This window comes from Mus pahari, chromosome 8 (assembly GCF_900095145.1).
Source record: "Mus pahari chromosome 8, PAHARI_EIJ_v1.1, whole genome shotgun sequence".
Classification (NCBI taxonomy): domain Eukaryota; kingdom Metazoa; phylum Chordata; class Mammalia; order Rodentia; family Muridae; genus Mus; species Mus pahari.
Genome location: NC_034597.1, coordinates 55,190,269 through 55,217,983, shown reverse-complemented (window position 1 = coordinate 55,217,983; position 27,715 = coordinate 55,190,269). Strand labels below are relative to the sequence as shown.

The following is a 27,715-nucleotide window of genomic DNA, read 5'->3' as shown; positions in this document are numbered from 1 at the left end:
TGGTCTATGGTGGTCACTGATGGCCTGTGCTGGTCTATGGTGGTCACTGATGGCCTGTGCTGGTCTATGGTGGTCGTGGTCACTGATGGCCTGTGCTTGTCTATGGTGGTCACTGATGGCCTGTGCTGGTCTATGGTGGTCACTGATGGCCTGTGTTTGTATTACATGTGACCACCACTGTGCCCAGCTTTTTCGGTGGGTACTAGAGATGGAACCTAGGTCCCCATGCTAGTGCAGCAAGCACTTTATTGACTGAGCCAGCTTCCCAGGCTTTGTTAGCTATTTTGATGCCCTCTGTACTTCCCTCTTGATGAAACAAGGGCTATCCATTCATTTTCTCATTTTAAATTTAAAATGAGCTGTCAGCTAAAATTGACGAAATTAATTTCCCAGTCAGGTAAAGTGAGACTTTTCAATATTCATGGGGTTCATCTCAGACACCTGAGAGAAAGGCCAGGTGTGCCAAGAAGAGCTCTTGGATTGCAGTAAGAAGCCATGTGTCACTGTGAGGGAGAGAGGCTCCTGACTTGGTGGAGAAGGCTGGAGCACTAGGAAGATCCTGTTTTCCAGCCCCAGAAAGGAGGCAATGCTGGAATGAGCCATGTGAGCCGTGGTCTTCTGTGTCACTGTGATGTGCAGGCTTTCAGTGCCATCTCTGTGGAGACAAATCAATGGGTCGGTTCATAAACAAAGAGAAAACCAGCTTCCCATTTGTGGGAAATGACTGCAGTTCTGGGATATTTTTATCAGCAGTTTTACTTTTCATTGAGATAGATTTTTAGATAAGCAACTGGAGGTGTTCAGAATTTTGTAGATAGAGCCAAAACTTCTGTGGTGGTTGGAATATGCTTGGCCCAGGGAGTGACACTATTAGGAGGCATGGCCTTGTTGGAGTAGGTGTGGCCTTGTTGGGGGAAGTGTGTCATTGTGAGGATGGGTTTTGAGACCTTCCTCCTAGCTGATTGGAGGTCAGGCTTCTCCTATTTGCCTTCAGAACAAGATGCAGAACTCTCAGCTTCTCCATTGCCATCTCTGCCTGAATGCTGTCATGGTTTCCGCCATGATGATAATAGACTGAACCTCTGAACCTGTAAACTATCCCCAGTTAAATGTTGTCATTTATAAAAGTTGCCTTGGCCATGGTGTGTCTTCAGTGTAATGGAAACCCTAACTAAGGCAGAAGTTGGTACCAGGAATGGAGTATTTCTATGATAGGCCTGACCATACTTTTGTTTGGAGGAACAGAATGCTTTAATTGGGGGTAGCTTAGGTTCAGAGGTTCACTCTATTATCATCAAGGCAGGAAGCATGGCAGCATCCAAGCAGGCATGATGCTGGAGGAGCCAAGAGTTCTACATCTTGATCTGACTGCAACCAGGAGAAAACTGGCTCCCACACAGCTAGGAGGGGGGTCTCAAGGCCACACCTACTCCAACAAGCCACACCTCCTAAAGTGCCATTCCCTGGACCAAGCATATTCAAATGACCACAGCTTCTGAGCCCCTTCATATGATAAGAGTCAACCACAGAGCACAGATGCACCATCCTAAGTGGGACCAGGTGGTATATAGGACTATGGGCATTCTCTGAGAGTGGCAGAATGCAATCAGCAATAGCATGCAAAGGTGGGCTGAAAATCAGTTTAAATGAAAACAGAATTAATGACTAGCATAGAGTCCATTAGCTTCCCTGATGCAGAGCCTGAGGCAGGGGGTAAGTCACTGGTGCCTGTGACTGGGGAAGGTCAGGGGGTAAGTCACTGGTGCCTGTGACTGGGGAAGGACAGACAGGTGGAGGGGGGGGGAACCTGTAAGCAAATAAGAGAAGTAGAGAGGGAAGGAGAAGCTGAGGGAGGATGTAGTCTCAGGAGAGGTCTTGGCCCCTTGGACAGAGGAGTTCAGGAGGTGTAGACATGTGACCAGGTTCTGACCATTGCGATATAACTAATGGTGCAGAACAAATCTTCCAGGAAGACTGTTTAAAGATGGAAGAAGTCAGGGCAGGCTGGAGGCTCAGCAGGTGAAGACATCTGCCATGCAAGCCCGGAGACCTGCGTTTGATCCCTGAAGCCCACATAAAGGTGGAAGGAGAGAAATGACTCCTAAAAGCTGGCCTCTGTCTTTCACACATGCACCATGGCATGTACACACACACACACACACACACACACACACACACACACACACACACGTGCAGTAGTAATAAATAAATAAATAATAAAGAGGCAGTAAGTGAGAGTTCTTGTCTATTCACTTTTCTCTCTCTCCCTTATCTTGGTCTACACTTTGGCCATGGTGATTGCAAGTCCAGAAGATGATGTTTGTTTTTGAGCGTGGAGCCATGTGCTAAAAATAATTGTGTGAAAAGAAACCCGAGTCCCTGGTGTCCGTGGAGCCACAGTTTCCCAGCGGTGGTAAAGCTTCACTTCTTTAACTGATAAAAGAAGCGCAAGTCTATCTTGCTACATCATCTTTGTCTTCATCCCTGGTAACATCAGTGCTGTTCCCATGGGTACCGTGAGACAGGACAGATTCCTAGAGGTTCTTGGGCAGTGTGACAGCCACCCTGGTCACCAGCAAGGACAGGGTGATACTTCAGTGTTCCTCCTTTCAATAAGCAAAAAAGACCTTTTATGATTTTCTTTATATGGTTGAGAGCTTTATAGCTAAACTGTATACATAATCATTTTAATTTTACTTACTACAAGTCTGTTGTTTTATACTTTAAATATCACTTGAAATTCTGCCTTGGAACATTAAGTCCTAAATGGATGTCTTCATCAACCCCCTCCCCTCAGGGCTCAGAGAACTATTTGGAAAAGGAAGCAGAGGATTGTAAGGGCCAACTCGCTGGATGGTAGCAAAGGAACAGTGTTTTCCAGACACAATAGGACTGACACACTTATGAATACACAGAGACTGTGGCAGCATGCATAGGGCCTGCACAGGTTCAAGGCAGATGGGGACCCAGTGCTAAGAGGAGAAAGTGGACATGCGCTCCCATTCATAACCAGGAAATTACCTCCAATTGACAACCACTTGCTGAGGAGACATTATTCTCCTACAGTGGAATCTCACTGAGTCTACAAGCCACTCTCCAGGGCAGCCCCGTGCCCAGCAGGAGATGCTGAAAGAAAATGAGCTCAAGGATATTTTTGTAGATTTTTTTGTCCTCTTTTGCTTTGTTTGAGCATTTTTTTTTTTAAAAATCTTACTTATCTTCTGCTTATATATTATGGTTTCTAATTTCTGTTTGTTATGGGTCTTGAATTTGCACATCTGTATTTGTGTGCGTGTGGTGCCTTTTCTTTGTTTTATCATTCTTTTTAAAAATTTGCCTGTTAGTTTTCAAAAGCCAGAGATAGAACGCACGGAGTTGAATGTGTGGGGAGGTGAGGATCTGGAAGGAAATGAGAGAGGCAGGAAGCAACATCAGAATATATCCTCTGAAAAAAAAAAAGAAAATGCTGTTTGACAAAAACACATTTTAAAAAAACTTTGTGTTCTCTTGAATTCAGACAAAGTCAGCACGCAAAGTGTATGTATGTGAGATTGTAAAATAATAATAAAAAGTTAAAAGTATAAATTAAGACAAAGCCACACTAGTGATCATGGGACTTAGTGCCTACAAACCCAGATATGAGCATGGAGGGCTTCCATGCTTCCTCTGCTCTCTACCCTCCTAAGGCTCTTACCTCTTCCCACTCATCCACTCAGCTGCCTGGACCATGAAGGCAGTATGCAATGATATCAGAAGTCATGCTCCATTAGTATAAAGGAATACATCTCAACCAGAGGCAGTTTTGCTACCCAGGAGATATGTAGTAGTACATAGAGCTACTCTTGTGTGTCACAACTGGGTGGGCATTGAGGAGTAGGGCCTGAGGATGCTACTGTGTTTCCAAGAATGCATATGGTAGCCCAAGGACCGAGGGTCATCTAGCTCAGGATGGGAGCCGTGCACAGGCTAAAGTGGCTGTGGATAGAGAGCACCCATTGTGTATTAGTCCTTCAGTTGTCTGGCAGTGTCATTAAAAAACACCTAGGCTTTACTTTAAGTCACTTTCCTTCCATCTTGCAAATAGCCCAAGGGAGGCTCTGCTCTACTCCTAGTGACCTAGTTAACACTACCCCTAGCTGACAGCTCATTAGCTCCTGGTGGACAAGAGCTAACAGAAGATTGAACCATGATGTGCATTTCGATGTTATCTCCTGGGTGCTGTGACTTAGTTCTCAGGGGTTGAACATGTGTGTAACCTAAGCCCAATGATTGCACAAAGGCTTTGATTTATATTTTGAAAGCCTTTTTAAAGGAATCACATGTATAAAGGAACTGGTCACTGTATATGTGTTGACCCTTGTAAAACTTAAAGATAGACTCAACAAGTTGAAATATTTAGTCTAGCATAAAAAACTATGAACACAAGTATGTTTTATAGGAGTGAGTTACAGAGCATGCTCATTTTCTTCATCCTGTTTTGCTCTAATAATGAGGAATATTAAAGTCATGTCTCTGGGGAGAGGAGTGAAATGTGGAATAGATTGGAGGCAGAGATAGGGGTCACATGGTGGGACAATCCACCAGGGACACACGGTAAGACCTGTAGCTCACTCACTCAGTCTGCACACTGTGTTTGTTACTTTCTTGTTGCTGTGACCACAGATTTGACTGAAACGAAGGAAGAATGCCTTATTTTTTGCTTGGGTTACAGAGGGTTCAGTACATGGTTGTTTGGTTCTGTTGACTCTGAGCCCCATAGTGCAGAAAGAGCATAAGATGAAGCATGCTCACCCCATGACAACAAACAAGGCACAAAAAGCTCAGGAATAAACAGCCCCCAGTTACCTACTTCCTCCAGCTAGTCCTCCCTGCTACAGTTCCCAGAACCTTCCACAACAGTGCCACCAACTGGGAACCAAGTGTTCAACACGTGAGTCTGTGAGGGAGTTTCATATCCACACCACAACAACAGTCCCCAGTCAGAAGCCTTCTGGATTCAGCTCTGGACAGTGCCCTGCAGCAGATCCATGGGTTTTATCACCACACCCCCTGATCGTCTCCCTATGGTGGGAGGCATTGGTGAAGGGCTACAGGAAACAAAGGGAAGGCTGGGAGGTGCCATAGAGAGAAGCTGGGCTTGAGAACATTCAGGGGTCTAGTCACATGAATGCTGGTGGGAATGTGGTACCATGTGACTAAAGCCTAGAAGGGGTGGGGACCAAATATTCAACTGTGCAGGCTGTCACCAGGAATGAAGGAGCTGCCATTTTTTGAAGGGTCCAGGGCAGGAAGGAGGCAGCTGAGTTCAGCAGTGAGTAGGACGAGGGGAAAGCTAATGTCGGTAGGGTGGTTAGGATATAGTGAAGGGCGTCTGTCAGGGCACTGCTGTTGTGAAGATAGTTAAGGAAGGAAGAAGCAGAGAAATGTAGAACAAGGAAAATTGGCTAAAACCAGCCAGGCAGCCTGCCTGCCTGCCAGCCAGTCAGCTTAGCTGGCTCTTCTCCTTTTCATTCAGTCTTGGGAGGGGGCAGCCAATGAAATGATGCCACCCACATTCAGGGTAGGTCTTGCTACATCAGTGAACCCAATTAAGGACATTCCTCATACTCATGTCCACAGGCCAGTCAATCTAGACAGCCCCTCGCTGAGACTCCTTTTCCAAGTAACCCTAGATTGTGACAAGTTAGCAATTAAAACTAAGTGTCACATTAGATGTGTGAGCATGTGAGTGTGACATATGTGTGTGTGTGTGGGATATGTGCACATATGTGTGCTAGTGTGCACTTCTGAGTGCACATTTGTGCCCATGTTGTGTGTGGGTCAGATGACATCAGGTATCCTGCTGTGTCACTCTCCGTCTTGAGACAGTCTCTCACTAAACCTAGAGTTAGCCTGGTAGCCAGCAAGACCCAGTAATTATCTTGTCTTCCCACCCCTAACCATACACAGCTACACATGACTCCGGGTGTGTGAGTGTGTCTGTGTCTGTGTCTCTGTGTGAGTGTGTGTGTGTGTGTGTGTGTGTGTGTGTTCTTGAAATTTTAACTCAGGTCCTCACAGTTGGGTAACAAGCATTCTTACCCACTGAGCCATTTCCCCAAACTCAGAAGCCATTTTTAACAGAATGCCCAGGGTGGGGGACCAAAGCAATGTATTATAGACATCTCTCTTGCCTACCAAATATATAAATGAATAATCTTCAGATTGCCTGTGACCCCGAGCCCTTGGTCTTAACTGTACGGATTATGAAACATGCATTAAAATACTACTTATGCAAAGACTCCTGCTTATCCTAAAGAAAGCACTGGAGGGGCTGGCTGCGCCCTTCTCTACTGTTTGCATAAATGTCCCTCGGATGTCTGTGTGTATAGACACACTCCCCAATTCATGGTGCTATTGAGAAGTGGTGGGACTTTCCGGAGGTGTGGCCTTGTGGAAGTTAGGTCATTGGGAGGGGGGGTATACTCTTAAGGGGATATTGGGACCTCAGCCCCTCTTCTTCCTCTTGTTTGTGAGGTGAGAATCTCCTCCACCCTGTGCTCCTGGCGCTGTGCTGCCTCACCATAGGCCCTGGCACTCAGCAGCCATGGACTGAAACCTCCTTCCCTCCTTATAGGTGGGTTTCTCTTGGGCCTTTGCTGCAGTGTCTGAGAACTGACTCTCCTAGAGTATTCCACCTAACACAGTATACATCATAGTGATAAATAAGTAAATCATTTGTTAAGTGCTTTCATATAAAAATATTTCTTAAGGAGTAGCTAGTATACTCCAGGACTGTGCTAAGTTTACCGAAGCTTAGAGACATTTGTTATAATTAACGATTTATTTTTTAACTACATGCATGTGGGAAAATGGTATGTGCATGCTGAGTGCAGATTGAGGGCATAGGAGCCCCTGGAGCTGAAGTTACAGGTTGTAAGCCACCCTACATGGGTGATGGGAACTGAGTTCAGGTCCCCTTAAAATCAAGACACTCTCTTAACCACTAAGTCCCCTCCCTAGCCTTCTTCATTATAATTAAAACATATATTTCATCCTCATTTCAAGAAACTGATGTCAAGATAAAATTAAAATAAGCGCTCGGGTAAACTGGTCACAACAACCGTGTCCCCTGGTGCCAGCATTAGTGTCCCAGCATCCCCTGATCCTCTCTGTTCTCACCCTCAGGCATGCGCCAAGGCAATGACTACGGCACACAGTACCGGTCAGCAGTCTATCCCACATCTGCCGCACAGATGGAAGCAGCCCTGAGATCCAAGGAGGAATACCAGAAGGTAGGATCCCCCAATTCTATCCTCCCCAGGCCAGTGTGACCTGGGCCAGCTCAGTGTTAGAGGGGAAGTTTGGCTCTGTCCACCTGTGACCATAACCGAGGCTATTTCTGCCAGCCTCCTTGCAGAGCCATTGTACCAAAGAAATGTGCATAGTGAGTGTCTAAGGGTGGGCCCATGTGTACTTCTCTTTTAAAAATCAGCTCATCCTGGTGAACGAGGTGCTGTCACTCTGTCAGAATCCATCTCGCCCGCAGACATTGCTTGTCTCTGTTCTGCAGCTGGAGTCTGGAATCAAGGCAATGACAAAGGGAGCTTCTGGGGACTGAGAGAGGGAAAGGTCCAGACGCTTTCCCTGTCATTTTATGTCACTCCCTCTCCGTGTGTCTTTTCACTCCTGCATTTATAAGAACACTGGTCCTACTCCATGCAGGCTAGCCCTGGTAACTTTATGTAACTTGATGACTTCTATGAAGACCCAACTCCAAATAAGGTTGTGATCGGCTCCAACATATCTTTTCTGGAAGACATAGATCAACCTGTGATATATGTTTCCCATTGCCAGCTACAGTAAACTTAATTATAATAAAACTATTTATCAGAAAGATATATATTATATCATGAAATATTTGTTCTATTAATTCTATAATCCTTTAGGGGAAAAAAAATCTCCTCCAGTATCGGTTCGGGTCTCTTACAAACAACTTGAGTTCTTTTACTTTTTAGAGCTCAGTGATGATACTTAAATTTTGATTATGATGTTTCCTGTATTAACAATAGAGCCAGTAGCCACTCTGGAGCTGTAAAGCATAGGACAGCCACCACAGTGGTAGAGTGGGTAATGAGGAGCAGGTTGGGATGCAGCTTGTCTGCTGTTGGGGTGTGTGGCCTGGTCAGATCGGCTATGATAGGAGATGGGGCTGAGAGAGATGCTGAGAGGGTCCCCTCCTCCCATCATATATCTAAGGCTGTGATGTCAGCTTGGCTGACATGGTAGGCACCCTGGGGCACAGTCCCTGTGGCTGCTATCCAACATGATTCCCTCTGTAAGTCTGGGCTGAATTTTGTGACATTTCTTTTATTCCTTTCTGGAGGCTGTAACATCAAGAGATCTTGATACTGAACCAGGAACCAAAGTGTCTCATGATGTACCTGTGGGTTCAGGGTGGGAATAATAAGGCCAACTATGTACATAGGTATCTAGGAGACCACCATGTTGTCTGTCTTATCTCTAGTCCCACAGGTGGCAGAATTCAAGAGAAGGGACTTGTGCGTGAGGGTTTTCTGGGATGGTCAGTAGGATCAGAGTACAGGAGAAGTAGAAGAGAGGAGTAACAGGTTGCTTGAGCCTCATGGAGTACTTCTGGCTGTGGTGACTTCACTTCAGGGTAGGAGACAGGGCAAGCTACAGCAGCAAGGAGCGTGGGATGGGCATGTGAGCCCTAGAGCCTGAAGTGAAGAAGTGCTTCTGATTAAGCAGGTGCATTCCAGTTTCATTTATGCTGCTGTGATAACATATCCTGACCAAAAGCAACTTCAGAGAGAAACAAGTTCACTTGCCTTACAATTTCAGGTTACTGTCTATCATCTCTAGTAAATCAAGGTAGGGACTTAAGTCAGCTAGCCATATTATAGCAGGCAGTAGAAAGAGAAATAAATGCGTACATACGTGCTGCCTCCCTGCTTGTACTTAGCTAACTTTGTCCTCTTTTGTACAGTTTCAGGACCCCCTGCCTAGGGAATGGTGCTACCCACAGTGAACTGGGTCTTTCCATATCAATGAAATTAATTAACACAACCTCCCACAGGCATGCCCACAAGCCAACCCAATGTAGATAAGCCCTCATTGAGACTCTCATCCAAGGTGATTGTATGCTGTATCAAATTGACAATTAAAGCTAACCATCACAGTGTGTAAGCAGCATCAAAAGCCATTATCCACAAAGGGCCCTTCTCCCACCAGCTTTGTTCCCTAGCCAGGAAACACTGCTAGTGCCAAAGGCTGGTCCCACCACGAGGCTCTCTGGAAGAAAAGCTTGAGGTGACTTCCCAGGAGGACCTCCTGCTGTGATCATGTAGTCATATGGGAGACAGCTTTAGATACAGAAGTTATGAGCAGAGTGATGTGCAGTGCATAAACAGCCTTGTAATGGCAGAGGCAGTCATAGTAGGATTGCAACCACAGAAAAGGGTATTTACTGAATGCCCGTCACTCTTCTAACTTTTTGTATATAAATGAAATCTTTTACAAATCTTTGGTTATTCATCTATCAATTACCTATGTATCTTTATCATCCATCTATAGTTTTTTCATCTATCTGTTTTTCATCTATCAATTTATCATCTATGTGTAGATGTAATAGACAGATGTAGTTGTGTGTATCTCTCTGTATCTTTGTTTAAAGTTGTATGTATTAGTATAGTTCTGAGACTTTGTTTCTACCTTGAGAGTTCCTGTGAATTTCTGCCCATTCTCTTTGCATAACTGATATCTGAACCTTACCTCCAAATAAGTCAATAATGTCCCTATGAAAGGTGACACAATTGTCTTTTATTTGATAAATGAACTATTGTCTCTTACGTTTACCTTAAAAGTATTCTGGCTTCCAAATGGCTCTACATCACCAAGGTTGGTCCTAGATTCTGCCTTTTGTCACCACAGCTGTCCAGAGAGCAGTCCTGAATGACCTTGTCTGTGCCTTATGCCAAGGCTGACCTTGGGCAAATTTCTGACAATAAAGACATTTACTCTTCGGGGCATCGTTTCTTCACAACACCAGTTAGACTCTTGCCTTCCATAATCTTGCCCCAAACGTTCAGGCTTATTCTAAGAGTAGATACTCCTTCAGTTCATTCCACATACCCTCTTTCCCCTTCAGAGGTTGCCATTACAGGCCTTCCATTCTGGCCATTGATCTTCTCTGCATCTGCAGGGACCCTTGCATACTAACTATACTGTTGACTTAGGTTACTAATTTGATAGTCTCTGCTAGTTTGTCCCCCAGTGACCTGCAGGAACCAGCTTCTTCAGCAACTTCTTTATATGTGGCGCTGGAGTGACTGCACTGCTTACCACAAAGCAGCCGTTTGAACATAAAATTAGCTGATTTTATCACAGGGACCGATTGTTGAGCTAATTAGATGTGTAGGAGTGCTGAGGAGCCAGAAACCAAAAGTGATTTTTCCCTCCAAAGTGTGGTTTTCTGCCTAGTTGGCTGGGCTGTAATCCTAGGCCCACCAGCAACCTGAAGAATTCTTCTCACTTCCGATCTCCTGATGGTGGGTGGAGGCAGGAAGGCCCAAGCAGGAGGGTCAAACCTTCAGGAGTGAAACCCATACTTCATCTTCCCAACCTCACTCGAATGAATCAGACCCTCTGGGAATGGTAAGGGTCTCAAAATGGGACTCCTCTTCATTTACCAATTTAGCATTTTACCCCCTGGTAGATGGCGGGTCTTGAAACGAATAGATGTTATTGTTGTGGCCCAAGCACACGACCTAACTTCTGCCCAACTCCTCAAGACTCATGAATGGAAGACATGATTTCTTTGAATATTTTTCTTGCCAGAAGAGAAGAAAAATCAACCCCAGTCAGCCCCCCTCCCAGTATATTTTAGAGCACATTGTACCCTGATAAGCACAGCACCTTTCTGAAGTATATTCTTAATTACTATGTTTCAAATATAAAACAGTGTTTAAAAATCTGTCTTTTTAGTCTCTCTGTCTGTTCATCTATCCACTACCCACCCATGCACCCATACTTTCACCTACTACCTGGTCTGCCCATCCATCTACCCATCCATCCATTTACACAGCCTCTCATTCAGCAACCTGACCACTCTCCCATCCACAAGTCTCTTCCATCTATGCAGCCGTCTAGATCTTCTCTATGTTGCCATAGTCTTTAAATAATTTCTATAATTTTATCTTAATTTTCAATTATTTGCCAATTCATCATCTATCATCTATGCATTTCATTATATGCAATATAATGTGTAATTTAAAGAAAAGTGCCCAAAAAGGAATATACAAAACAGTATGTAATGATTGCTTCAAAACAGCCAGCAATTTTTTTTTTTAAAAAAAAGGCTCATCTTTAATTATTTGGTTCTCTTCCCACTTAGATTGCAGCCAGATATTCACTAATGCCACATCATCCTAGCAAGGCCAACATGCATGGGGCCGGGGGGAGGGGCGGTGCACAGAAAGAGACAGAGATGGAGAGACGGAAAGACTGTATTCTCAAATAACCTCCCCAATGTGCTACCAATGAAGCTTCTGCCATCTTGCTCTTTGTGTAGTGTAAATGCTAACTCTATACAATGATACACAGGTTCATGGAACTAAAAATCCCCATGGCTTCCAGATCCTTGCATAGAAGTGTACCCACTTGTTTATTTCCATATCCTTGTCCACACAACAAGCCACAGACTGAAGACTCTTTAATAAGCAAGTGCCTGGCTTCTTCTGCCCACCACTGATGGCACCCTGGGAGCCACTGTGGATCTATCCCTGTGCCCACTTGCTCCTTGCCACCACTTTACCAGGCTGCCCAGGCGCATTAGTCTCTGTCCTCATCTCTGTGGCAAAAGACTTGAGCAGAAGCAACATCAGAGGGGAAAGGTTTTATTTTGACTTGAAGTTGAAGATGGACACAGCCCATCATAGTGAGGAGGGCATGGTGGCAGGACCATGAGGTGGCCAATCACACTGCCTTCACAGTCAAGAAACAGACAGAAGACAGGAAGTGGAGTGGGGCTGAGGGACCTCAAGACCTACCCTCACGAGCGCACTTCTTAAAGCCGTTGTTTACCTCAGAGCCCAAGGACCAAGCATTCAAATACAGGAGCTTCTGAGAAGCATTTCACACTGAAGCCACAATGTCTGAATTCTGCCCTTGGGTACAGCTCCCATGTTCCTGCTTCTCTGTCATAGCCACAGTCGCCACCATCACTCAGGTACTACCATCTGCTCCTGGACCAATGAACTTTTTATTTCTCTGTTACTGGAGCTGCCTACACAGGGCAGCCAGAGTGGCCATCATAAATATCATCCGGACCATCTCCCCCTCTGGTGTCTGACTGCCATGACCTCCCTAGTGCATGTCTGAGACCCAGCCATTAGCTTGGTCTCCCAGACTCCATGCAACCATCATGCTATCGTCTAGTAACAGTCCCTCTCATCACATGTCTACAATGTAATGTGCAATTCCCTACCAAGGCCTGGGGCTTGACAGAAGAGTGAAGCTGTAGAATTTCTGGATACCTAAGAAGCACAGATTTGGACAGGGGTGTCCTTGCAAGGATGACTGTCTGTGGCCTTTATCTGCTTTTGCAAGGAGGTTGAAATCTGCATGTTTATTCCCTCTACCTTCAAAGAAGGCCTTCACTCCTAAGATAAGGTTGCACACCAGTGTGCAAAAGTAATCCTTACAGCTGGAAGAATATTTGTGAAAGACCCCCCCTCTTTCCTTCCCTCTCTCCTTTCTCCCCTTCCTTCCTTTCCTCTTCTCCTCACCTCCTCTCTCCTTCCTCTCTCTTTTCAAAATAACATTTGGATGGTTTGCAAGAATGTTCTAGTACTGCCTTAGTTAGTATGTTTGAGCTTGAGTTAATTTCTCTGGGTAACAAATTTCTCTACAGATTTGCTGTAAGAATTAAATGACATTTTATATATTTCTGTTTTCCTTCCTTTCTTTTATCCAATGCATGTGTGTGTGTGTATGTGTGTGTGTGTGTGTGTGTGTGTGTATCCGATGCATGTGTGTGTGTATGTGTGTACACGCATATACGCACACATGTGCATTTATATCACACATGTAGTGATCCAATATACATAAGTTGAAGCTGAGTCCTTTTAGTTTCTGAACCCCCAAAATAGCTTACATTATTCCACCTCAACTCAGAAATCCATTATATATAATAATTATTCCACAATGCCGGTACTACCAGAGTGCAGCCGGACTGGTGACACCCCCATCCCACGAGGCACATGCAGATCCTGTGTGGCTCCTTCCAGGCATCTGTAGGCTGAAAATGACTTATCTCTTTCCCTTCCCCAGCAAATTAATAAATTAATTACCTTATCAAATATTAATTATGTACTGATTAGCATCCAGACTCATACTGTAGTTGTTTTGAGCAGAGCCGTCTGAAGGAAGATCTTGGGAAGGTTGCAACCGACCAGTCCCTGTACAGTCCCTAGTGCTCACAAGCCACACAGACCTTTCCCTGAAGGGAATTTCCTAGGACCTATTCTGACATTTTCTTTCCTAAGCCATCCTTTCGTGGGCTCCTACTCATCTTTGTGTTCACAGTGCCTGCAACTGTGCTTGGCTCCTAGCACGTGCCCTGCGAATATTTGTTGACCTAAATTAAAGAGATGGGGAGATGAACAAGTCCATCATATTGTCTTTTATTATGGGCTGGAATATTCCTGGGCTTTCTCCTCTGCTAACGCCTTCCCCTCCCCTAGTGTGATGGTTTTTGATCTGGGTAATTCGGGTTAGATGAGGTCATACTGATAGAGCTCCCATAGAGGGATTTGTGTCCTTAGAAGAAAAGGCAGTAGGCACCACGGGGCTACTTTCTGTTTTTACTCCTGTGTTCAGGGAGGATGTGTAAACACAACCTAAACATCTATGAGGCAGGAGAAGGGGCCTTGCAATACAACCCGCCTTGCTATACCTTGCCCTTTACTGAAGCCCACAGTCCTGCTGTGTGCCTCCAGTCTGAGGTATTTTTCCAGAGCAGACAGACAGCTGTGTTGTGTGTGCTTAGCTCCGAGGAGGGACGGGAAGAATCATGGCCTTGGATGAAAACAGCCAGCTGGGGCCCTGGCTCTGTCTTCACCTACATGACCTTGGATTAGTCTCTGCAGCTTCACTTCCTCCTGTGAACCAGAGAGAAGACACACACTGAGAGTCTTCATAAATCTCAAGGGTTCTTAGCATTTTTCCCTCCCATTATAAGGAATGACCTTCACACCACACAAGGGCATAGGGCAAGATCGGCTCTCCTACCTCTGTTGCTAGGAAACTGAAGCCCAGAGGGGCACATTTTCATTCCCAGAACAACCCCAATAGAAAATGTAGAAGGTTATGGTCACTTGACTCAGAATTCCACGTGTGTTTCAGCCATGTTGCGTGGATAATAGCTGTATAATCTGTCTATCAGGTTATGAATATTGGGATGTAATGGGGTGACTCCGGAGACAAGGCTGCTAGCGGTGGCCTTGTCACCTTTTCCATAGGCCCCAAATTCCAAACAATTTAAAAGAAAGGACTGCGTAATCTTCCCTTTGTCACGAAAATGGCAGGATCATCCCGGGTTCTTTGTTCCCAGGGAAGAAGTAGGTTCCGTGCTCTCTGCTGCTACGTTTAAAACCTGTAAGTACGCCAAAGGATTCCTATGGAAAGCTACAGCAACCATTAGGAGACTGTGGGTGTCAGTAGCTGTTTTATGGCTTGGGGATTAGACAGCTCTTCATCTTTTTACCTTTTTTTTTTTTTTTTTAACGTGTGCTATTGTTTACAGCATGAAGTTATGATTTAAAATGCCCATGGAAGTTCCTGAATAATTCATGCATTTACCTTAGGCTGAGAGAACCGTCCCTCTCTGTGCTCGATACTAGATGTGGGATTCTTGTTAGACCCCCCTCTTGGAGCTCGGAGGTTGTAATTATGGATAGTATTATGAACTCTAAATAGGAACTTGTGAAATAAATATTTTTAAAATGCTCGTTTCTGCGAGCCAGGCATCTGCATTTCTGTGTTTGCAGCCAGACAGAGGGCTAGCTCTTTAGCCTAATGGCTCACTTGCATCTTGATTATTTTCATTTCCACTTATTACTGCATGTTAGACTCCCTGTGTATGAGTACAGATTGCCCTTTTTTGCACTGTATTTAGAAATCTCTGCATTACCCCTGGGCATTTGTTCATTAATAGGGGGTGGGGAGAGGAAAAGCTCGTAATAATGGGCTTTACGCATTAAACCGGGCACATCCACGTTCAGGCCCGGAGGAAACAAATCTGGTTTGTGTTACTGCCCCCTGGTGGTTGTAGACTTTCACTGCAGTGTCAAGGAAACTAGTCTTCTGTGGGGGACTTTGGCTTGCAGGGGGCAGCTTCCTAGAGCTGCACAGAACTGGGCACTGTCAGGCAACCTTTCACACTTGATCATTGCTTTTCATTCAGGTGACCCACAAATGCCTGAGGATCTCAGGTGCAGGCAAGATTGTTGAAAAAATACAGCAATCTTGGCAGGGCTGGGGAGATGGGTCATTTTGTGTATAGACACACACCCCACCCCACCCCCAGTATCATAGGATGATGCTTAAATGAATGAATACAGTTTGTGGGGCCACCCCCACTCATCTTTCAAGAGCATGGAAAAGTCCCGGTAGCACCCATTGTAATCCATGAGAAGATTCTAGGCTACATCCAGATGAACGATTCTTTTCCTTTTAATTGCTAAGTGTTTAAGTGTGTTAGGAAAGCTGCAGGGACTGTTTGAGACCCATGATCTCTGAACCTTGCCGTTTAAGTGAAGATCAGAAAACGACAGATCCACTTGCAGCTGCGTTCTGTGCTGGGCTGCGTCTTCTGTCAGTCTATAGGCAGAAACACAGGGCAGCATGGCTGTGTCCTTGGTGAATGACCTTGGACTGTAAACCACTCTAAGCATGGGTTTCCTGACATAAAAAAAAAAAAAAAAGACATTAAAAAACAGTGACTGCCTCTTTAGGGAGTTCTGTGATCCATCCGGTGCGCTGTGTATATAACATGTCTGTCACAGCACAGGTGCTCTGTCAATTCCAGATTCTTCCTGCTTGTCTCTTCACACCCCAGGACACCTCTCTTAGAGCCTGCCTCTCTCCACATTCCCATGATGCTTTGCTTGCAACACTCACTTCATCAGACCCATTATAAGAGTTTCTGTGCTGTTTCTGCCTCTTGGTGATGAATGAGATCTTCTTGGCTTTGCCCGCCTCCCCCCTCTTCCCTGTGGCATTCCTTGGCACAAAGCAGCCGCCACTCTGAGCACACTGGTCCTGTGAATTAAACCCTAGTGCAACATAACTATATGTAGCCTTTCCCCATCCTCCCACACATGCAAGGACTGTCGTGCATCTGATTAAGATAGCACCTATACCTTCAGCCCCTTGTCTCCAAGTTCCCATAGTCTGAGGTTGGAGTCTCAGAGAGGAAAATAGGCCACCGATGCCTGGCATTTTCCTAGTATTCACATAATATCTTATCTTACCAATGAATATGGGTTTGTCATATTAATGTACACATATATATCACTTCCGTGGAGGAGGAGTGGAAAGTAGTGGAGACTTTTTAATGCAGCGGTCGGACCAGGACAGATCCATCCCAGGGACAAAGAGCCTTTGGGTTCAGACAGGTAGATTTATAAGCCTTGCCCCAGTGTAGTCTGTATGAAATGGCCTTTGGCGTGATATGATCAGAGACCCCACAGGGAGGAGGAAGGGGACATAGGAACTCTTTCATTTCAGCGGCAAGCGTATGGAGCCTGGAGCTGGGTTTGTGGTTGCCCACAGAGCCTAGTGTGTTTGCCTTTCAATTTCCCCTTGATTGGTCTCTGCTCTGCATGATTCTAGGTTCCTTGGACTCACCCAAATGGAGCCTCCCGGCCAGTCCCTTAAAGACAACAGAGGGCTGCCTGCTCAAGGTTGGGCCACCGAGGCGATGTTCATTTGAGGCTTGGAGAGATAATAGCTTTCATGTCCGCCCAGAAAGCTGCGAGCCCCCAGCACCTCAGGAGCAGAGATGAAAGGCCATTTGTGTTTGTGCATGTATGTTTAGCGCACTTAAAGGACGGGGGACAAGAAAGAAAATAGATTCTACTGCTCCGCACTCCCTTCCAAATGTGACTTACTCCCTCTGGTGGGACCATTTAACTCCAAAGGCGCAGCCCCTCCCGTGGTGCCCCCACCAAGCTCCCCACCCCCAACACAAGCACAGCAGCCCATGTGACATCTGTTCTGGGCACCACAGAGCCATCTTCCCGTTGCCATGGCAGCTGGCGGAGCAAGCCCGCCCACTGGCTGCTAGTGGAGGAGGGAGAAAAGGCCCGCAGTGTCAGGTCCTGCAGTCCTGCCTCCCTGCCAGTGAGCAGCTGGGCCGTGAGCACAGTCACCCATGGTGGCCACGGGGACCCCACTCAAGCTGTGGGCACTGCACTAGCAGAGTGGAGCTGAGGTCAAGGTCATTCATTTCTGCCTCAAGTGGGAGGCAGGCCGGTGAAGGACAAAGGTGGTTGTGCTCTGCAGGGTGGGCTGGCTTCTCCCCCTCCAACTGCAGTACTTTATAATATTGGGATTCAAACTCAGAGATGGCCCCTATTGCTCTCAGCACCATGGCTGTGAATTCAAGGGCCTGAGTTCTGCTCCCCGATCCTATTGGCAGTGCAGTGCCAGGGCAGAAGAGGGCTGAGTTTTACTGCAGTGAGCTCCTGGCAAAGGGATGGTTTGCAAAGTCATTCCCCTACACACTGGAGCCATCTCCAAATGTACCCAGCAGTTGGAACCACTACTGGCTTCAGAGCTGTGATTACCCTGTCCTGACCCCGTGACCCCAGAACCTGACCTGGAATTTGGCCACGCAGCTCCTCTCTGGTCTTCCTTATGATATCATTAATGAGAGCCACCACCTGGGCGTCTTATACTCTTCATTCCTAGCTCGATGCCTATTGTAAATGAGCCAGTAACCGAGAAAGAAGACAGTGTTGGGCTGAGCCACACAGACAAGTTAGATAAGCTCCACTCTAAGAGGGGGACCCTCAGTGGGGTTCAGCCACTTACTGCCTTGTATAGCTTTTTGCTGTGATTCCCAAAATTGTCCCTCACCTCATGTGATAAATTACAAGGCTATGTTTAGTCTTTCACTAGATATGTAGGTTGTTTTCAACTCTCTCTCTCTCTCTCTCTCTCTCTCTCTCTCTCTCTCTCTCTCTCTCTCTCTCTCTCTCTCTCTCTCTCTCTCTCTCTCTCTCTCTCGTGTGTGTGTGTGTGTGTGTGTGTGTGTGTGTATTTACATGTTTTCTTAAAAGCTGATGAATTTCTAGACAGAGCCCAGAAAGTTAAAGGTATTTCTATGTTTATTGTTTTAGGCTCAAGGTACTCCCTGAGCAAAATGGGAAATAACATCTTCTTCAGACAGACATAAAACTTCCATCCTGGCCTGTTGTGTCCTTCTTCTGGTAGAAGGCCTGAGGCAGGCCCTGGACACTGTCCACAGGTAGAGCCAAGAAAATAGGGTGCAGAGCACCCCAGACAAAGCTAGACTGAACATGCTGTGCTGTGGGTACAGATTCCACTGTTGAGATCAATCACTTATGCTTGTAAAATATGCTTACACATCCTTGTGACATCCACATGCCATCAGAGGGTGAGCCAATTCTCCAGGAGCCCAAGTCATGTTCAAGCAAGGCCTTACCAGAAAGACTATTATCAGACAACAAAGAAGAGCATCCAGTTCACTGTGCGTTGATCTATATTCAAGCAGGTTCCTTTGGCTTCTTGAAAGTGGTTAATTTTTCTGGCATAATATCATATATCATTATGATTTTCTTGGTGATATCATATGCTTCATGGCCTTTGCTTCCTTAAACCCAGGCTTCTTCAGTCACACTGGGATGCAGCAAAACCTGCTCAGCCCTGCTCAGCTCTCCCTGCGGAGCCACGTCAGGACCATGTGATTAAAGCATTATTAGTATGCAGCAAGGTGCCCTTCTCCGGCTACATCAGTTTGCAAAGTGGTCCTCACCAATGCACACATCCTTTGTTATGATGGCAAGGCTGTGGGTTTCTGGAGCAAGACTAATAAGACCTTGAGGTAGAAGGGAAATTAGGTGACCCAGCCGAGCAGGGGTCAGGGAGGCTGATAACAGATAAGAAAGAACAGACTCCAGGGTCAGTCAAGGAGCAGCAGAGGGAAAGGGTGCCCTTCTGTAGGAGAAAAGGCAAGCAGGATTGCAGGGATGGGGACTGAGAAGAAAATTCGAGCCGTTGTGTGCACCTTGGGTGTAGAAGGGGGGGGGGGGCGGCCTCAGAGAAGGAAATAGTTCCAGAAAGCGAACAGTGTTTTAGGATTGAGAAAAAGGCCAGGTAGGTACACTGTGTGTGTGTTTTAAAGCCTCCTTGAGAGAGTCGCTTCAGTGACTCGTTTAACAACTTTTAAAATGCCATTACCTAATCCACATAACAGAACTAGCTGCACCAACCCTGTCTGCCCACACTGTAGACGTTGTGAGGCTCAAGAGAGGTTACCTGCGGCTAGGATGCAGCACAGGAAACACAAGCCAAGGCAAGGTACACCCGGGGCAACCCGGGAGTGCAGGGAGCAGATGACGGGCAAGCCACTGTCTTCGACAAGCTGCATTCTCCACCTAGGGAGCGGTCTCACACTTGATCCTTTTCTCTTTCCTCATTCTCTGGGATTATCACTGTGTCAGCATGAACTGAGGTGACTTCATAGAGTTGATGTTGAAGACAGCCGGGAGGTGAAAATCTGCTTGATCCTGTGCTAGGTTATGTCCCGTGGGTGTGGCCAGAATGTCTGACAGAAACAACATAAAGGAGGAGGGATATATTTTGGCTTATGTCAGCCACAATAGGAAATACAGAGTAGAGTGTACGGCTAAGACGGTACACATCTTGTCTTACTGGGCAGTAGAGAAAACAAGACCAGAACCCAGGGTTGGCTAGACTATCAACTTCTGAGACAGTTTTTCTGTCCCCCAAGGACCAATATCTATTCCTAGGTCTCCACCTTCTAAAAGTTCCATGGCCCACAAAGTATCATCACCAACTGGAGAATCAGGGTTCAAAGCATGCTCCTGTCAAGGACACTTCACATTCTTACTTGACAGGTCCTGCTTCCCCAGCCCTTTAGCATATGGGCATAAACTAATTCACAGGCAGGTTACCAAGGGTTAGTGTTTGAGACAGAGCTTGTAAAATTCTCACAGTATCATTTCTCTGACTGTGGAGACTAGCCCCATGGAGGAAACTTCCTGGGTCAACGGCCTTTCTCTCCAGGAGGGTACCCAACCTTGAATTGAGTCTGTGTCATGAATTGGTAGAATTTGTGATTCGGGGACCTATACCAGCTGCACAGGGTCAATGATGTCATCTGATAGGACTGAGAAACAAGCCTGCAGGCATTTCTAAAAGTAGAGACTTTTAGATACAGTAAATTGGAATAAGGAGATGTGCCCTAGATGTGGGCAGCATCATCTATGAGCTGCAGTTTGGACTGTATAAAAAGAGAGGGCAAACCGAGCAGCAGGCTCCCTTTGTGCCTTCCTGACTCCAAGGGCAATGTGACCTGCTGCCTCAAGTGTCTGCTGCTCTGCCCTTCTCTACGGTGGGCTGCACCCTCCGCCTGTGAGCTAGAGAGAATTCGCTCTTGGTTATATTGGTTTGAGCGAGTATTTTGTTGCCACAACAAGAGAAGTGACCAATATAAGATCTATGTGGAAGTCAACAAATGTATCAGGAGTCAGATTGTCTGCATACCTGCTCTGCCCTTGACTTGAGTCCTTGTAGGTATATTTCTGGTAAGCAGTAGGGTTTCCCACCATATTGTCTCACCAAGCAGGCCCTCTCTCACTCCAGCCTCAAATTTAGATGAATCCTTAAGACAGTCACATTGACTTGAGGTCTGTTCTATGTAGCATGGGAAATTGAGTCTTTATGCATGCTGAGATAGAGACCCCTAAGTTAGGACACAGCCCCCCAGTTACCAAGGAGCCACAGTGGCCTGCTCCAGCTGAGCCTCAGTCTGAGCCAATGCTGAACCTAGACACTTTCAGGCCCATAGCATCAGATTGTCAAACTGCATCCCATGTTCATGTGGTGGTCATGCCTGCCTTTCGCCCATACAAGAGGCTACTGAGTCACTGTACCAACTTTACCACATTCAATTCAGCTCTCAGAGTATTTCCCAAGTGTCAGTTATGTTGCAGAGATAGTTGTCATAGATAGCCTCTCGGGGGAAACCAAAATCTGCAAACATGTATGGATGACCCCTGGCTGTGGAGTCTCTGGGTGACACATTCATGGGTCACTTTCTTTAGTTACCTAGTACCTGCTTGTCCTCATATGAAGAACAATTCTCCCGTGATACTAAAAGTCTTATTTCTTCAAGAAAAACATGACCCAAAGACAGCCAGACAGTTATGTTGGCCGGGCCACGCTCTCCACCTCCATTAATGGCTTTTGTAGCTGAGGCCAAGCAGAAGTGGGTCCTCTGATATGTTCTGAAGCTTCCAGAGTCCCACGCACATCCATGGAATTAAAACCTTCAGGGGTAGAGCTGACTGATGTGAACTTAAAACAAACAAACAAACAAACAAAACTCCCTACATGATTTTGATGCTGAGGTCAATCTGGTATTTCAGTATAGTGGACCTGAGATGTAGTAACTAGATTTTGGCATCAGATAAGATTTGCTTGTTTAAACCTGAGTAAGGAACTCACACTCTGCCTCCATTCCCTAGTCTCTAAAATGGGTCTAATCCTATGTTCCATGGAGGATGGGCCCCTGGCCTAGTGTCAGCTCTATTGTCTGCCTTTTGTCCCCCTCAATGTTCTTCCCATCCTAATACATCGTAGTTCCTACAGAAGTCTCAGAGACACCAGCCAAGTGCTGATGGTAAGGTAAGGAGAGCAGGGGCAGTGAAGATGGTGCTAAGAAGGTGAGAGCTATGGCTGCTTCCTAGGCAATATGCTTCTCCCGCTGACTTGCCTGTGAGGGGGGAGAGGAGGTGAGCTATAGTTAATTTAGGAGAGAGCTAACCGCCAGCCCCCTATGCCATGTGGTGGTGGCTGGGCCTGCTCAATACATGGTGTCAACAATGTCTACTTAGGAGTCAGCTGTGAAATAGCTAAATGAGAGCCCCAGCCTTTCTGGCCTTGCCTCTGTCATCCTCTGTTGTAGACTCTAGCTCTAGACCCTGGCTCATAGACCAGCCCATGGGTTTCTATTGTCTTTCAGATTTAACCTTGAATAGTGATCTTCAGAGTTTGGCCTCTCAGGACCTCTTTAAATCTTTAAGAATTATTCAGGAATCCTCCCCCCTCAAAAGAATTTCTATTTGATATTTATCACCTAGACATAGGAACTGGGCACTTTTTAGACCCAAGCACATGCCTCAGCTTCTGGAGTGAGGCTGTCATGGCATCCACTGTAGCTCTTGGGAAACTCCACTTAACACTCCTGCGATCATAAGAGTGAAAGAAGAAATACACCACATTATCAGTGAAAGTGGGGCCTTGATCTTGTAGACCCTGGGAGAAAGCTTGGCGGTTCCCACGGTCTCTGAGGCACAAGGACTCATGGAGCTTGAGTACTGGGTGGTAGAATCCTACAACTTAGATACAGTAGAAATGGGCCTGAGACGGGGTAGAGATAGCTCAGTGCCTAGACACATGCGCGTCACAGTTCACACCATTTGTTAACTCTCGTTCCAGGTGCCTTCTTCTTTCCTCCACAGGCACCAGGCACACATGTAGTATACAGACATACATGAGCAGGCAAGGTACCTGTTCACATAAAATAAAGGTATTTTTATAGGTGTGCACGTGTATGTGTGTGTGTGCCCAAGCTACATGTTACAAACAAAATAAGCAAAGCTTTACTGGGCCCTCAGCCGAAGCCACAGGGCAATGAGAGCAATGGGTTGTTCACCCATCGAAGGATTTAGTGGCTTTATTGATTTTTCTGCAGTGGACTAAAGTTCGGTAATTGACCATTGGTCATGGGCACAGTTTCAAAAGATGTTTTTCCATCTCATGTGCAAGCAGTCTTCCCTAGAGGTTTGCAGGCTAATGGGTGGTTACCTAACCCAGGAACTGCTGACTTTCTCTCTGCTGGCACCAGCCTGCATAAACATCCTGGCCTTATGGTTTAGCGTGGGCCTTCTGGTAAGGCTGAGGGAACTATAGGCTCTAGAGTCGGTGAGAAAACAGGAGAGCAGAGTGGAAGAACCCAGGTGCCTCTATCTGGAGACAGCCTGAATTGACCCTGTGTTGTAATCCTGGGGAAAACATGAATGTACTAATCAGTGTGGCTGTTCACAGAGCTGAGTAAATTCAGCAAAGTGGAACAACCTCAAGCCAAAGAAGCCTTGTCCCTCATCCCGTCGTCTTCTTCAACAGATAACTATGTATTCTTATAAAGTCCTGTGCTTAGCAAAGGTGACCCTCAAATTTCTTAAGAGGAACCAAGGCATGCCCTCTCTAGTGAAAGTATGTTGGGGGTTGGTTCTAATGCTTTGTCATATTTTGGCTCCCCAAAAGCCGTGCTTGTAGACCTGAGCATCTCTGCTCCCAGCTAGCTTCAATTGATAATAAAGAATTGCCACGCAGCCAACGGATGGGCAGAAAAATGGAGGCGGGACTTTTAGACTGTGCAGACGATGGGCCAGGAAAGAGATGGCCCTAACAGCCACTCCCCTAGTTGGGTCTGGGGTAGTAGAGATGAAATGTTGATTTAGCAAGTTGGCTCAGAAAAAGAGGGAAGAATGTATGCTCACTGGGGGGATTAGAAATGCCCAACCATTGAGCTAGTCAAGGCACATCAAAATTAGCTGGCATATGTGTGCTATTCGAGAATACAGAGAGTTCTTGGTGGGTGTGCATGCTACCTACCAGGAGCCAAAGCAGTTTAACTAATCCACCACTACAAAAGTGATGAAGCTGACCATGTATTTGTTGACTGGGGGGCCTCCAACTAAGAGCAAGTGCCATGACTTTGCTCTGACAGTTGGATGTCCCAGTGGACCCTGGGGCTACTGCAGAGATTGTATGACATGAAGTCTCTTCTTTGCCAATTCCCCCTTGCCTTGGCTTGTTATGTTTGTAGCCAACTCAAAGCCCACTAGTTTCTGCTTGTTCTAGTCAAAAGGGCCCATTAGTCTATAGACATTCTGGCCTTGTGGCCTAAACTGGTCACAGTGGTATATATTGTGTATTGTATGGTATATGTACCATATTGTATATTGTATGGTATATTGTGTGTTATATGGTTTATGTTGGGTAGGAGCACTGACTCATGCAGGTGCATGTGGAGGCCAGAGGTTGATGCTGGATGTCTGCCTCAGTCACTTCTCTACCTGATTCTATTTTATGAATATTAATGTTCTGCCTGCATTTATGTCTGTGTATCATGTCCGTCTGGTGCCTGTGAAGGCCAGAAGAGGTGATTATAGCTCCTAGAACTGAATTTACAGATGGTTATGGGCTGTGATGTGGATAGTGTGGGTCCTCTGGAAGAGCACCCATTGCTTTTAACTGCTGAGCCATCTCTCCAGCCCCTCCATCTTATTTTTCGAGACAGGGTCTCTCTCACCATTTCTGCAGCTCGGTGACATCTCAGTGCAAGGGCATTCCAGTTGTTGAAATGCCTCTGTCTGTCTCCCTTCCCAACAGTATATAAGCAGGGCTGACACAGGATGTAATTGGTTGCCCATCAGATGCTCCAATTCATGTTGTGCGTCCTGCAGGAGCGAACATGTTCTGAAGGCGTCATGAAACCTCATAATGAGCTGCGGATTGTATTATTACAGTTGAGCAAATGGAAGCCTGATTTATGATGATTAAAATTTGTTTCGAGCATGTGTTTTTCCCCATATTTCCCGCCCAGTGGAAAGTATATATCTGTTGTACCACCCATTTGCAAATTGCTTTCCAAAGCCATTGTCTCCTGATCGGTTCAGGCGAGAGCACTGTGACAGGAGGCAACTCCGATCTCCTGATTCCACAAATGTCAATGTGGCATTTTGTTCTTTGGGGGGTAGATCCCTCGTGGCCCTTGAGTACAGCCAACAGGTTTGTTCCACATCCTTAGTGTTTTTTAAATGACATGTATTCATTTGAAGACTTCACGAGCAAACAGGAACATAACGATCAAGGGCAGAGATTTTTAAGTCAAGTCCTATAAACACCTCCAGTTCTACGTATCCAGGCCAAAGAAATCATCCGCACACTACAGGACCTGCTAGCTCAGATCCTGCTCTGACATATGTGTGTATCAATAATGAATGAATAAGTTGATTCATCCTCTGTCTTGCTGAGTATCTCTCTGGGAGACACTGCTTGTGGCTCTTGTTTACCCAAAGATCACTTTGAAGCCAGAACACTCTGCAGTCCCAAGTAGCGGCCTCTTACTTAACACTGCCATGTGATCCTTAGGTCTGAGCTGCAAGACCAGAGCCTCTCATCTTGTCAAAGAGGGGCAGGTGCTGCCCAAAAGAAGATGCAGGGGGAGGCCTGGCTTCTACTCTTGCCCTGTGGTCAAGAGCTATGTGACCACCAAGGGAAGGCCTTTGTCACCCTGTCTTCCAATCATCTGGCTATCACCTCTCTGCAGCTGTCCATATGTGCTTGTGTTTGATAGAGGCTGGCCATTTCCAGCGTGTTAAACACAGAGAATCACAAATGAGTGGGTAAGTTAACTGCAGTGATTTCTCAGTGGTTCTAGAATGGAGCTCTCGTTCTTCTCCTTGCTATGACAAAATACCCAGTGAAAGCAGTCGTTTCAGGGTTTAAGGATGAGTAGCCCATCGCAGGGAAGGCAGTAAGGCTGAGGCAGCTGGTCACACTGAATCTATAGGCAGGAAACAGAGAGAGGAGAGGAAGTGGACCTGCTGTAGAACTCCCAAGTCCCACCCCACATCACCCACTTCCTCCAGAGAGGCTCCACCCCCAAAATGCTTCTCAGCTCACCCAAAACAGCACCAAGGATCAGAACCTGAAGCACCCATGCTAGAGGTTCCCAGTTCACCAAGATTGTCTCTTCTCCTCTAAGTTCAAGTCCACTCTTGGGCCTGTGAACGGCTGCTACAGATATGTTTGCTTTTCCTTACTACACCTGTACTAAGGATATGCATACAGATCTGTAACCAATGGGCCGAAGCCTGGTGGTTTAGGACAGAAATGGTTTGGTTTTGTGGCTCTGCTTCTTGCCAGGATGTTTTGCTCATGGTGTCTGGCTCATCCATGTGACTGCAGTTGGACATATGACTCTCTGGTCCCCTCTCTTTACAGTCTTTCTCCTTCATGAATTATAACTGTGGGTTTTCTACCTGCACCCCAGATCCATAAATAGTGACTCTGAGCCTTATTATTTGTGAATAAATTCCTAGGCCACAAGGTAGTGCTTATTCCCTGACTAGCTCACAACTTAATTAACCCATTTATTCTATTCTATGGGTACCATATGACTGGTTACCTCTTCTCAGCTTCATGCATCTGTTCCCTCAGAGTTCGGGACAAATCTCTTCCCATGCCTGACTCTATTCCAGAGTTCCTCTCTCCCTACTGGAACTCCCACGTCCTATTTCCTGTCTCAGCTAGTAGGCCATAAGCTTTTATTGACAGGTGATGCTTCCGTACAATACACAAAGAGTCTCTACATAATAAATGCTGTCTGGGCTGGCTTGCTTCTGGGGTGATGACAGCCTACTGAGCCCCAACTGCAGAGCGTGGCACACCTCTGCTTCCTTTACTGAGGTTCCCTTGGCTATCAAAAGTCACATGCTTAAGCTCAGCTTTAGTGAGGAAGGACTTCAGCTTTCAGACCAGCAAGCATGATTCACTTTGGGTATTTGTGATAACACTCCACCCTGACACATAGCATCCACACATTTCTTGACAGTTAATTGAGGATGGCTTGCAAAGAATGCTGGGGGGGGGCAGCCTGGGAGTCAAAAGATGTTGTTTTGTATGACAGATATATCTCTAATAAGTGTGACCATTGTGGGCTCCTTGTCATAAGGATTACAGGCATATCTGGGAACAAGTAACATGATGCAAGGGCCATGTATCACCCCCATAACACATATTCCCTGATGACCATGCAGATACACATACTCCCTCTGTGCTCAGACACACATACACATACATGTATGGAACACACATATTACACACTATTTCATTTCCCACATAATGTGGAAATTAAATATAATTAGATATATCCTCACAGTAGTGAAGAATTATATAAATTCAGTATCTTATTACCAGCAGTGTTTGTATATCCATCAGATATTAGGCAAATATTTTAGAAATTGTAAGAAATGCCAACTCTAGCATGTCATTCTTGGCTGATGTTTTCAGCTCACAATAACAAATTTTAGCCAGAGGTGGCTTTATGGGTAAAAACACTTGCTATACAAACACAAGGACATGAATTCAATTCTTTATTTCTCACATAGAATGCCAGGGTGGCCTCCTGACCACATGGCCTGCAGTGTCAGTGTTAGTATGTAGGCCAAAAATATTGGAATTTGTTCAAATTCAGGGAAAGATTCTCAGGAGGATGACATGAGGGTTATTAGAACAGGACACCTGATAGCATCTTCTGGCCTCCACATGAATGCATGGGAACACACACACACACACACACACACACACA

General features: G+C 45.9%; 1 protein-coding gene across 2 annotated transcripts in view; it reads left to right on the top strand.

Moving 5' to 3' along the window:
• Msra (methionine sulfoxide reductase A) overlaps nucleotides 1-27,715 on the top strand; it is a 319,640-nt gene that overhangs the window by 224,523 nt on the left and 67,402 nt on the right. For both annotated transcript variants that reach the window (XM_021203730.2, XM_021203728.2), the window contains one exon: nucleotides 7,168-7,274. In XM_021203730.2, coding sequence (XP_021059389.1) covers nucleotides 7,168-7,274 — 107 coding nt within the window. The remainder of the gene's footprint in view (nucleotides 1-7,167; nucleotides 7,275-27,715) is intronic.